The sequence below is a fragment of the Choristoneura fumiferana genome, chromosome 19 (assembly GCF_025370935.1).
Source record: "Choristoneura fumiferana chromosome 19, NRCan_CFum_1, whole genome shotgun sequence".
Classification (NCBI taxonomy): domain Eukaryota; kingdom Metazoa; phylum Arthropoda; class Insecta; order Lepidoptera; family Tortricidae; genus Choristoneura; species Choristoneura fumiferana.
The window spans coordinates 1,044,407-1,057,205 of record NC_133490.1 but is presented as its reverse complement, the minus strand read 5'-3'; the positions used below and the strand labels follow the sequence as shown (position 1 = coordinate 1,057,205).

At 39.0% G+C, this 12,799-nt stretch overlaps 1 protein-coding gene across 1 annotated transcript in view; it reads left to right on the top strand.

Annotated features, from left to right (window-relative positions):
• The first annotated feature begins 5,057 nt into the window (after positions 1-5,057).
• The window catches only part of LOC141438566 (lysine-specific demethylase 7B-like), a 12,688-nt gene continuing 4,946 nt past the window's right edge, over positions 5,058-12,799 (top strand). The window contains 8 exon segments of the mRNA XM_074102438.1: positions 5,058-5,157; positions 6,565-6,650; positions 8,155-8,337; positions 8,778-8,890; positions 9,356-9,492; positions 11,250-11,328; positions 11,330-11,446; positions 12,127-12,222. Coding sequence (XP_073958539.1) covers positions 5,117-5,157; positions 6,565-6,650; positions 8,155-8,337; positions 8,778-8,890; positions 9,356-9,492; positions 11,250-11,328; positions 11,330-11,446; positions 12,127-12,222 — 852 coding nt within the window. The 5' untranslated portion in view covers positions 5,058-5,116.

Here is a 12,799-nt window from a genome sequence, read left to right as displayed (position 1 = left end):
TAATAACTCCAATAAATGTTATAACAAAATTATGTACCATTAGAACACTTGCACTGTTTTAAAGGTAAAATTAAGATAAAACAGTGTTTATGCTTTATTAAAATACAGTGGCGACACCTACATTCACTTTGAGGACGTTTCGTTTCCCATTTTCTATCGATGCGACATCTTCATATTGCGCGCCCATCTCTATCTATTATGCACATTTAGTTTATCCGTCTCGTCACGTCCATTGTGCAACTCGGCACATCATAATTTTGCACAATGACACAGGTGACATAATATAACTATGAAATACCGTTTCTAACTATACCATGAAACTAATACACGGATTAAACTTCGTATTCCATAGACAATAGAGTCAATTTTGACCAAATTGCCGCGAATTTTAAACATTGTTCCATTTTGCCGGTGGTCAAATTTCAAACTAATTTATTATCATACTGAAATTGCTCTACCGAAAGACAGTAGCGCCATTGTCATGTTACTTGATATGTTGGTGTTACCTTATAGGGCGGAGACATGCATCGACTGTCGTGTCGTCAATGCGTCATTCAGAAAATCGGTCAAGAACAAGACGTGAATCGTAAAGAATTTATAAAATACCAGTTTCGGTTTCCGTGATTATGAAATCGAAGTTTAAGTAATTACTTGATAGATGTTGTATGCATTTAAGTAATATTTTACTAAGACAATCCAAAAGACTTAGTAAAACGACATGTTTTACTAAGTTACAGCGTTAATTACTTTAGGGTCAAATCAAAAGAAATTTAAGTTAGATTTAGATCTACAATACAATCACTCTTTATTGAAGGCCAACACATAAGTAGTACGTTCGTAGCACAGAAAATACAGGTATTAAGAGATTTTTAAGGTAAGAATAGGCGGTCTTGTCGCTTCCCAGCGATCTCTTCCAGACAACCTTCTGAATATACAAAAGTAAGGAATAGATTTGGCAGGTGATGCAATTAAATTTTACGATTATTCAGATCTAACTCATTTTAATCGATACGATTTTGCGTAATAGCATAATAAAAACCTTTTGACGGATAGTAAAGGAGACCGCGGCGCGGCTTGTTTGATCGTTTATCGTGTGCAATGCAACTTCACAAGAAACTTAGTGTCGCAGTCCTAAGTGCTGTCATTTGTTTACTTCACTGAGATTAACAGTGAACTTGTTTTAAACAAAAATTGTATACAAGAAGGAACTCAAAAATCTTATGTCCTTCCCAGTGTCTCAAACTTTATGACAAATTTAATTTAAATCTGTTCAGCGGCTGAAGAGTGAATAGGTAACAGGCAGACAGAGAGTAGTAAGAATACACACGATTGTGATTAAAATTTTCAAAAGTTCTGAAGAACGGGGTGATACTATTTACCGGACGTACAATACCGACATGGAAATACCACAACACAAACTGTGCCCCTAGTGTAAGTTTTCGGTCACAAAATACATCTCGATAGCGTTCGCGTAAAATCTCAAGTTGTATGGAAACACGAACATCGCAAACGTTCCGCTAGAGGCGCTGTTCGTGTTTCCATAAAAATGGGTTTTAACGCGAACGCGATCGAGACGTATTTTGTTACCGAAAACTTACACTAAGGGCACAGTTTGTATGGCGTGTAAACGAAATATCGGGTCGGTATTTCCATATTGGTTTGGTAATTCATGCCGGTACCTATAGCCTCACCCGAAGAACGGAAACGACAAAACTGGGCAAGAGCGTGTTGGACACTCCCAAAAAAGGGTTCCGTAGCCATTAAGAAAAAATGAAGCAATTTTTTTGTAAGGATTTCGTATTTTGAACGGAATATTCCAAGTTTAGGTAGGTATATTTTATACCTTTGGCTGCTATATTTACTCTTAAACTACTAATAATTCTCAAGAAAACTTAACCGTTATAATTTTCCTTGTAAATTTGATATACTTACTACCATCCTGACTTTTTTTACCTCCACTTTACGTCTATAATGGGAGGTAATCAAAAAAAATTTTTTTTGAATTTCTTATTATACCATTTTGTCGGCATACTTTACATATGTTCGTGCAAAATTACAGCTTTCTAGCATTGATAGTCCCTGAGCAAAGCCGCGGACGGACAGACAGACAGACCTGGCAAAACTACATAAGGGTTCCGGTTTTTGCCATTTTGGCTACGGAACCCTAAAAATAGGGTCTTGTCTATGATATATCCGCATATATTTTACTGTCGGTACTACGACCGAGAGGGCGCACGCGACGGAGCGAGGCGGCACGAACCGACCTTCTCGCTTCATTACTTTAGAAGAGAGTATAGTGTCATGCTTCCTCGTTTATTACCCGAATGCTTCAGAAAAGGAAGTTGTATTGCCATGAACCACTAGCTGGTCAGGTGGCCAGGTTTGGCAAGTGTAATTTCCTAACTCTGATACTATTGACGTCCACCATAATTTGTACATCTTAAGTGTGCTTTAAACTCCCAATGGTCTGACAAGCTTTTTATGAATATCCCTGTAATTTTTTAGGGTTCTGCCAAAATGGCAAAAACGGAACCCTTATATTTTCACCATGTCTGTCTGTCTGCCTGTCCGTCCATCCGCGGCTTGCTCAGAGGCTATCAATGGTAGAAAGCTGTCTAATTTTCCTTGTAAATAACTGTAACGGCAAAGTTTTCTTGAGAATTATTAGTAGATAATGTGGCCGGTTTTTATGTTTATTTTATTTTAGCACCGAGGATGCCTCGACGAAGTCGCGGGCAATAGTTAGTAACATAAGAATAGTTACTTTAGCAACTCTTTTCCCTTTATTCTTTTCCTGTACTTTTTATTATGTTCCTACTCCGCACTGGGCCTGCGTACGAACTACAGTCCAAGCTCTTTCACTTTGAGAGGAGGCCTGTGCCCAGCAGTGGGATATATAGGCACCGAGATGATGATGGTGATGACTTTTGTCATATTTCCAGAACTAGTTTTTTCAGTTCAAAATAGTTTTGTCTGTTCTTTTTTTATATACCTACTAACAATTAACTACATCATAACACATCACGTCCAGTCTGAACAATCATAACCTATTAGTTTATTACACGAGTGAATAAAAAAATAGTTTTAACAAATTAAAATAACTAAACTGAAACGAACGCGGAAACATTTTATAATATTGTTATATACGAGGTCATGTCAATCATCAAATGCAGATATTTTTTGTCATTAGGTCTAATCGAATCATAGAAACGAATCTAATTGAATACTTGATTGTTAAAAAAAAAGCGCGTTCGCCGGGTTTGTCTATGGCAGTGCTTTTCAATATGTGGGTGGCGACCCCCAGGGGTGTGGATGCCCCTATATAGGGGATGGCAGTATTTTTCAAATAGTCTCACAATTATTAAATGATTATGTCAAAGTCAAAGTCAAAGTCAAAATATCTTTATTCAATTTAGGCTACAACAAGCACTTATGAATGTCAAAAAAAAATCTACCACCGTTCGGAAAAACCTCTGCTGAGAAGAATCCGGCAAGAAACTCAACGAGGTAATATATTTTTTTTAAAAACAGATTTACAATATTATTAAATGACATGTATACATCACAAGTATTTAACATTTATTTTTAACACAGTAGGTTCGCTATTTGAAGGGATCGCTAATGCGGATGGAATTATTTCCAAATATCGGATGATACTAACTCACGTCTTAAATCGAGTTTAGCTCGACATGTTTTGGGCTAATCCGTAGCCCTTGCAACACGCGCACTGCGCGCCACCGCTCTGCTCGAACAAAAAAAAACAGCAATAAAAAAGTTTAAAATCTCTGTCAAACCAAGAGAGCAATTAATTATTTGTTACGTTGGATTGTGGCTTGTAGAAAATATAGAGTTACGTAATGAAATGAGGAAGAACTAGATTAGATACGCGTGTTTTTTTAGTTATATTTTTTACTATAGGTAGGTACTTTAGACGTGGCTTTGCACACATACAATCTTTACATGCAGCAATGCCATAGTTGAATAGAAATTAAAGGATTTTATAAAATTTCCATGGATCATCCAAAAATTACACCGTCAATTTATTATCGTTACTTATAAAACCCCCGCGTCCATGTCTCTAATTTTTCTTTCGTTTCGTTTTATCTGTCGTGTTTTGTTGTGCCACACACAACACAAGCCTTCACAACACACTGGATCAGATAAATGTGAACGCAACAGTAGGTAAACCCATAATAATATAAAAATGTATGAAACCGATACCGTTCTGATGCGCCACGACACAACACTACAGTTAAATGTGAATGGCTATTAGATGGCCAGCTATACATATATTGATGACTTCATAATAAAATTATTCAGAAACTTTTTTTTACTTTTTATTAATATTTCCAGGATCATTAGGGCCAAATTTCAAAATATGGGCTGAAGACTTTGGGGCAACAAACGAGTGGATGCCTAGCCCCTTAGGCGAAAAAGACTGAAAAAAAAGATTTTTTTTTAAGACTATTGTACGTACTAACCTGGGGCAGGATGGCGTATACCGGTGTAATATTTTCGATTTGTAGGTAGGTTACGTACGCAAAATACGGGATCGGTATTTTCAAGTGGGAAGGGTGACACCCTTTAACGGCCCTAATGGAAAAACCGACCCTGTTTTTCGTGTACACGACCATAGAAGCTAACATAAACTTCTATGACAACCTTCTATGAACTTCTATGTTAAACAGGGTCGGTATTATTCGGACCCAGTTAGTGTCACCGTAGGCGTCACCCGGCGGGAATAATATCCATCCAGGCCCAGGCACAAACGCCTGGTCGAAATGTAAAACTACCCAATGACAATTTCATGACGCTCGAGTAGTAGTTGCTATTTTTTTATATCAGGCGTTATAATCTGTAGTTTTAAAATTTGAATAATTAATAAATCTGAAATGACATGAATTTTTAAGTTTTGATTAAATTAAATTTAAACTTAAAATGATTTGTTGGGATAATATTCTAAGTTTTAGTCAAAATATGGACTTGTGTTTTGTACCATGGTCACCCGAAAGCGACGTGGAGAAAAAGTGGCAACAATTGTCTATTCGCCATCAAGATGGCGTCATCGAAGGAAACCTATTGTTTGTGTGGTCAACCTTATAATATTGGACAATTTATGATAGAATGCGACTGCTGTCGTGAGTGGTTCCACGGCAGGTAATGTGGAAAAAATAAAAATTTTAGAGTTTAAACGTCCATGTGTGTTAAAAAAACAATGTTTCTTTTGACAGTGCACAGCCGTTCGGCCATCGCACTTGTGATGTTTTAGTGAATTTTTCGTGTTTGTTTTCGCTTCTATCGTTGTTTGGCTCTTGAATATCAAGAACGTACACATAGCATAATATTAAGAGCCTCGGATGTCCTTATTGTGTTGTATTCCATTTGTTTACATGGACCGTCGTCATGGGACTGTGAAGTCCAGTTAGCATTGGAACCTTTGTGTTCATATTAAGCATTATTACCGTGTTGTGCCTGGTGATATCTCTGTGCCAAAGCTATTGTGGTGATCAGAATCCATTACAATGGCCTGGCAACTCTACCAACTGGCTGACGGTCCTATATATTCACCTGTTGACGCACCTGTAAGCAGAAATGATTACGATACAGGTCTTCCTGTCTTTAATCTAAAAATGCTTGACAGTCTAACTTCCAGTCTTTTACAGTTTAATATTGATCTTATCCCTTTAAAACCAATTAGAAAATGAAGAATGATGCGAAATGTTTTGAATGTTTTCAAGGTTTCTAATTTAATTCTTCAATTAGATTGAGATTGTTTATTGAGATATTGTGCAATCAAATTTAAGGAGTCATTAAGAGTTTTTTGTGAAAAAAAATGCTTAGCAACCACTAATGACCTTGCAAGTGTTTATTCTTGTTTTTATAACTATGATGAAACTTAGAACTGAGGTTCACTTGTGCTTGTAGATTTGTCATAGGCTGGTTTTTCTATTGGGATTCATAATTATTTATTTTACACCATATTTTATACAAAATTATAAAAAAAATGAATGATGCCGTCTCTGTCTATTCGAACAAAAAAAACAGACAGCATCACATTTATCTATGAAATAAATTTGATCAATGGATGGTGAAACAAGGGGTAAACCTTTTAACTTCTTCCCAATTAGTTAGTACAGCCGAGTTCATAAACTTCTGATCTTTCTGATTATTTACTGAAATTATTTAATTAATTAGTTCTTAGAATATATTAGAATAATTTAACAAAATGACATGTAATAATGATATTACCAATAAAAGAGTATGAGTATGAGTATGAGTATGATCAAACTTTGTTTCTGAATATGTGAACACAACTCTATTGTTAACGGCGTAGAAGCATGTTCAAATATTTTTGAACCAATTTTTGCTCAGAAGTTTACAAACTCAACTGTACATTACATTGTCTAAGTAAATGAGACAATATGTAAATCAACTAATTCCTAATTAAGTTAAGCTAAGAAATATGTAGTTTTAACTACAAAAAGGTGTGTTGGCTTAGCCATTACACTTTTAGGAAAAAAAACATTTAAGAACTTGCATAACTTATGATATATTTTTTTTCAGCTGTGTTGATGTGAAAATTTACCAATCGGATGACATAGACAAGTATCACTGTCCAAAATGTGCCCAAACATATGGCCCTTCAGTGTGTGAGTATCAATCTTCTATCTATAAATAATACAAAAATCCGGTGAATCGGGAACTAACCTCATATACAGATATCGTCAAGCGCTTTGAGTGTGTTCAGATATTTTTGAGCATATAGGTATAGACGGGTGCAATACTTGCATTAAAGACTACGTACATATTACACTTAAGTCCAAGTTTTTTTGTCACCAAATTTAAATTGCTTTCTCCACTTTCCCTGACTTTTAGCAAACATTGCATATAATTAACCTGTTCTATGGTTTGCTCATTTCAATGTAAACAATGAAATAAACCGCTAACAACCAGTAGGACAAATAGAGAATTGAATAAATTAAAATATTTGAATAATTTACTCTAAATACTTGGTTGTTGATTTTTATGTAAACGGCTCATGTTTGTGCTGAGTGATGTGAGGCAACATGGAATTAAGAAAAAATTGTCAATGATAATGATGATTGTGTGGTGATGATGATGATGTAGTGATGAAGATAATTAGAGAAATAGAAAAAACAATAGTAATTAGTCCAATTTTTTTGGCATTAGGATGAAAGTAACTCAGATGACAGACACATAATGTGTCACTAATATTTCACATGCACGCACACACACACAAAGCATGATAAATATCTGATGTGACTCTATTTCTAGGGCCGGTAGGATGTGTCAGATATTTTTGCATGCTTCACTGTGGCAGATATTCGCAGGTGACTGTACTGTCAGGGAATGAAACTGCGTACCAAGGTGGCAGTGGTGGGTTGAAGTGGTGGCCTAATGGTTTGATCTAAGGCCTCTGAAGCAGAGGACCCTAGGTTTCAATCAGGGCTCACATGTCTTACCTTTCGGCATTCAAATACGAAATTGTATTTAAAATTTACCACAAGCTTTATGGTAAAAGAATAGTACATGTGTCTTAAGGGCGGTAAATAAGGAATTACGAATGAGTCTATTAGAACTTGTCTTGAATGAGTCGATGTTCGTAATTCTAGTACCGCCCGTGCGACATACAATGTTTTTTATCACATTTGCGAGTAAAATTGAATATTTGTAAAAGAAAAATTAATATTCTTTCAATAATTGCCGATACCGCTGACTGCGCTCTTGGCAGCGCCAGCCCCCCACCGCCCTCCCCCTCCGCAGCAGCGCGCGCACGGAGCAGAAGCACGCCATGCAGTAACAAACTCATTTACCGACCTTGGGCTTCATGACAAGAAAATTAGTACGGGCAATGACTCATTTACCGACCACGGGTTTCATGACAAGCACATTAAGGCCGAGGATTTTATTTGGGGGGTTGCAAGCAAGATAGCCTGCATGTTACGACACTGTTTACGAGCAAGTGTGATGAAAAAGACTTGGTTCAATTTACGTCGAACTTTATTGAGGTTCTGTGTAAGTACTTTCTTAGCTGATTGTTGTACGTTAAACTGAGTCCATACGGAGTCTGCTCCGCTCGCGGTGTAAATTGAGCTTATGAATTGGGCTTATGAATCACCATTGTAATTCCAGTAAAGATCCCGACCAACAACCACCGGGCGGACCGCTACGAGCTAGGCGCGGAGACGCGCGCGTCGCAGGTGGGCTCGCCGGCGTGGGTGCGCGCGCTGGCGGCGCGGCCGCTGCGGCCCGCGCCACCCGCCCTCACTCGCCTGCGCCCGCAACAGTTCACCGAGGACTTCGTCAAAGACAACGGTCAGTATCAGACACAGGAATCCAGACAGCAAAATTTTCAAAAAAGCCGTGGTATGCTTGACCTGTGGCCTCACAAGCAGAGTTTGTGGCCAATCGTGGCTTCAAACCCCAGCTTGCATCTCTGACTTTTTAGAAATTCTTGTGCGTAATTATATTTGAAATTTGCCACAAGCTCTACGGTGAATGAAAACAATGTGAGGAAACCTGCACAAATAAATTCAATGGTGTGTGTGAAGTTCCCAATCCGCACTGGGCCCGCGTGGGAACTGCGGCCTAAGCGCTCTCATTCTGAGAGGAGGCCTGTGCCCAGCAGTGGGACGTATTTAGGCTGGGATGATGATGAGGGAATTCCTATATTGATAAACTCGATTTCAAACTTGATCTAATTTTATGACCCGTAGGGTGTTTTGTAACATTGTCAACTGTTTTTTTGTTGGCAGGGTTCAATCGGCCCATAATATTCCACACATCGGAGGGTTTGGACATGGTGACGCCGAATCCTGCCACGTTCACCGTCAGATCTGTGCTAAGGTTTTGCGGTGCACAGCTAGAGGTATTCATCATACAAAATAACGCCATATACAAAGACGATATGATAAGATCTAGCCGAAATATTTTAAGAGATGGTTGGATTAGTTTGACTGAATATTTTCTTGTTAAAATTAACGGATTTTTTTACAAGCTTTTATTACTTTTTACTGTCTCGTTGTTTGTGTAATCAAATCTTAGAAGTCGAATTGACGTGAAATTTGACATACATACTTATGTATGTAAGTCCTGTGACAGTATGTTAATCTGGTAGTGAAATTCTGGTGATCCGGCCAGGATAGTCTCTGCGGGATGGAAGTCCTTAATGGCATTGACTTGAAATTTGGTATGGAAATGTAGTTTGGATGACCATGCCAGTACAGGCTACAAAAATACAGTCAGCAAATAAGTTTGTATAAATTTTTTTTTGACAAAAACTTATTTGCTTCTTTTCGCAAAACTCATTTGTAATTAATCTGCGATTCGCCAGGTGGAAGTGATAGATGTGCGGCGGCAGTCAACGCTGCGGATGCCGCTGGGTGACTTCGTGGAGTACTTCGAGACCCCCCCGGATCTCAGGGGGGAGAGGGTGCTCAACGTGCTGAGTCTCGAGTTCAGCGATACTAAGTAAGTACTCGCGTGCATTGAGTAGGCAGCAGCAGCAGGACAGGCGGCGCGCGGCGCTGCGCTTGGCTGGTGGGCCTGCTGCACAGTAAACTATCATCTGCCTACCCTGAAATCTACCTATACTTCCAGTAGTGTCGCTGCTTAAGTGACTAAATAAGAAACAAACAGGCTGAGATATGTGGTGCATAGGAGAAATTTGCGTCTGTACCGTTGTCCAGCGGTGGTGTAGCGGTATAGCACGTGGCACGGAATGCCGAGGACCTGGGTTCGATTCCCAGTTATTAAAACGTTATTAACGGTAACGATATTTTTGTAGTTTCGGGGTACTAAGAATTAATATGGCAACACTGGCCTACGCACACATGCTTATAAAACCGGCCTCACTCGGCTGTTCACCGCGCTCCATCTTAACTTTTTACTTGATCGGAGCCTAAGTGTTGGCAATAAACGCATTTTCTTTCTTTCTTTCAACTCTCACAATGTCGTCAGTCCACCTAGCGGGTGCTTACCGTATCCGACTGTCGAGAGGAAATAGAAATATAAATATTTATTGCATAAACTGTGAGGAGTGTACAAGGTCGTCATGTAGTACAAAGTATCAACAGTTACCCGTTTCGGGCGTACAATATGTTCAGATAGATTTATATATAACTTAAACTACACATAATAATGACAATTTCTTGCAGGATAACAATATTATGGCAAAATATCATCATAAATTCATAATTAAGTATCTCTAAAGAACTCGTTTAAATTGTAAAATATCCTATTTATCAGCCACTTTTTAAGCTTGGCTTTGAATTTTTAGGAGGGTTATAGAGATGGTGCGTATTTACGTTACCAGGTTTTGATACCAGGTATTTCCTTGCAAGTATATCAACCAGGTACCGACCCGATATACTTGCAAGACTTGAAAGTATTTTTCCATTAAAGTATACTGTCCCTTCAAAGTAAGTACTACTACGTAAAAATCCCAATTTGCTAAATTATATCTTATAGTCATACACGGGCCAATCAACTTTTTTACCGACACTAATCTGTCCGCGACATTTTTCAAACAATTGCAGATTTTTTGTAAGTAAACATGTTATTTCTGTAATTTAATAGATGGTGTATATGAATATGCCATCCTACGTAAGTTCAACCTATTAAACCGTGAAATATCTTGTTGGAAGTACGATTTTTTGGTAAAGCTAGAGACAATTTTGGTAACGCAGGAGACACCCAAAGTGTCGGTAAATAGTTGATTGGCCCTGTACTTAAGGTTCAGCTTGTGCTTATAAGTTAAATAAAATACTTTCAAAGTATATATACGTCTTGATTAAAAATTTCGAATCTTATCTGTATAATAATGAGGTTAATTTAAACTTGCAAGGAAGCAAGTATTCGACTCGTTGCGTTGGACAGAAAATACTTTGAAAGTATTTTGATACCTTTCTGCACCTGGTATGAGAAGGTGGACATACTTTTAAGCCCTGGTACGCGATTTAGCTAGTATAACCCATCTAGAGGGTTATTTTTTTCTCCAATCGGTGGATCATCGTCATCTCAGCCGTAGGACGTCCACTGTTGGACATAGGCCTCCCCCATTGACCTCCAGTTGCCTCGGTTGGCAGCGGCTTGCATCCACGGTGAACCGCCGGCTTTAAGTCATCCGTCCATCTCGTTGGTGGACGTCCTACGCTGCGCTTGCCGATCCGCGGTCTCTACTCGAGAACTTTCGGTCAATGGTATTAACATACATGAATTGTTCCCAGCATGGCGTCGCTAGTGGAGCCCCCGGGGCTGATCCGCCGGCTGGACTGGGCGGAGTGCGCGTGGCCCGCGGCGGAGGAGCGCCCCGCGGCCCGCCGTGCAGAAGTACTGTCTCATGAGCGCCGCCGGCTCTTACACGGACTTCCACGTCGACTTCGGCGGGACCACCGTGTGGTACCACGTCATGCACGGACGGAAGGTTAGTTAATCACCAACTAGTCTGTTTCCCGCGACTCCGTCTGCGTAGAATTCGTTTGTGACTATCCTGCGGGATCTATGCAATTTTCCAGAATAAAAACTATCCTATGTCCTTCCCCGAGACTCAAACTGTCTGCATACTGAATTTCATCTGAATCGGTTCAGCGGTTTCGACGTGATGAGGTAACAAACAGACTTATAAACTTTCGCAAATATTACTCTTGCTCAGCAACCCGAAGTGGATCTTGGCCTCCAATATGATTTGACCCCAAGGCGCCCTCCTCTTATCTTGGTCGATCTCCTTTCCGTGTGTAGGGCAAGGAGGTATTTTCCACTCATCATCTAATCAGCGGTACAATAGTTGCAATACAATCACTCTTTATTGTACCATCAGCCAAATATTATGTGGTCTACAACCCTAAAGTTGATAATCGCTTGCATGTCACAAAACAACTTCTTTCTGTCAACTTGAAAGTTCGGACTTCAGCGACATATTCATTTGATAGGAGCTTGTTTAAAATTGGTAGACCATTATTTGGCTGATGGTACACCAGAAATACTTACTACCAACTATCACTTACTACTAAGCTTATTTGCTTAGGGCTATCAACTATATAGTGATGGAATAAACGTTTCTGTTTGAAAGTTCCATATTTATTTATTTCCTTTCATTCGTTGCAGATTTTCTACTTAATACCTCCGACGTCAACGAACTTGGCCCTTTACCAGCAGTGGAGTGCTTCTAACAACCAGAACGAACGGTTTTTCGGCGATATGGTGAGCGAGTTTACGTACATACACTCGTTGTCATTGACGTAACTCAACTACCTTCGACTCCGACTCTAATCGAAAACTTAAAAAAAAAAATACTTTCGACCCTAGAGATGAAAACGCAATTTTCCACCCGGCTATCTATCCATGAAAATTACACTTTCCGAAGAGGAGAGATGAAAATTGGCCATGGATTCGAAGATAATTGAGTTACGTCAATGTCATTTTTTTTTCACGTTTCGGCATGGCCATTTAGATGCACGTCGTGACCAAGGAGCTTATATACAACACTGGAGGTTGAACGCCGAACATCCGTTTGAAACAAGAAATTTGATCTTTATTACGTCACGAATATTCCATCTCTCTTTTTAGTTAGGTTAAGAAAGAGATGGAAGTCATTCGTGAAATGTGAAGAAAGAGATGGATATATAATAAGTAATAAAGGTCAAACTTTTTCGTTCGGAGCTCAACCTCCAGTTTTGTAGGTATATTTATCCTTGCTCCTTGGTCGTGAGTCGTGACCAACTCGATTTTTTTTATTAGTCGGCGTGGCAAGTGGCCAGGTCGAAAAGGTACCGTTGTA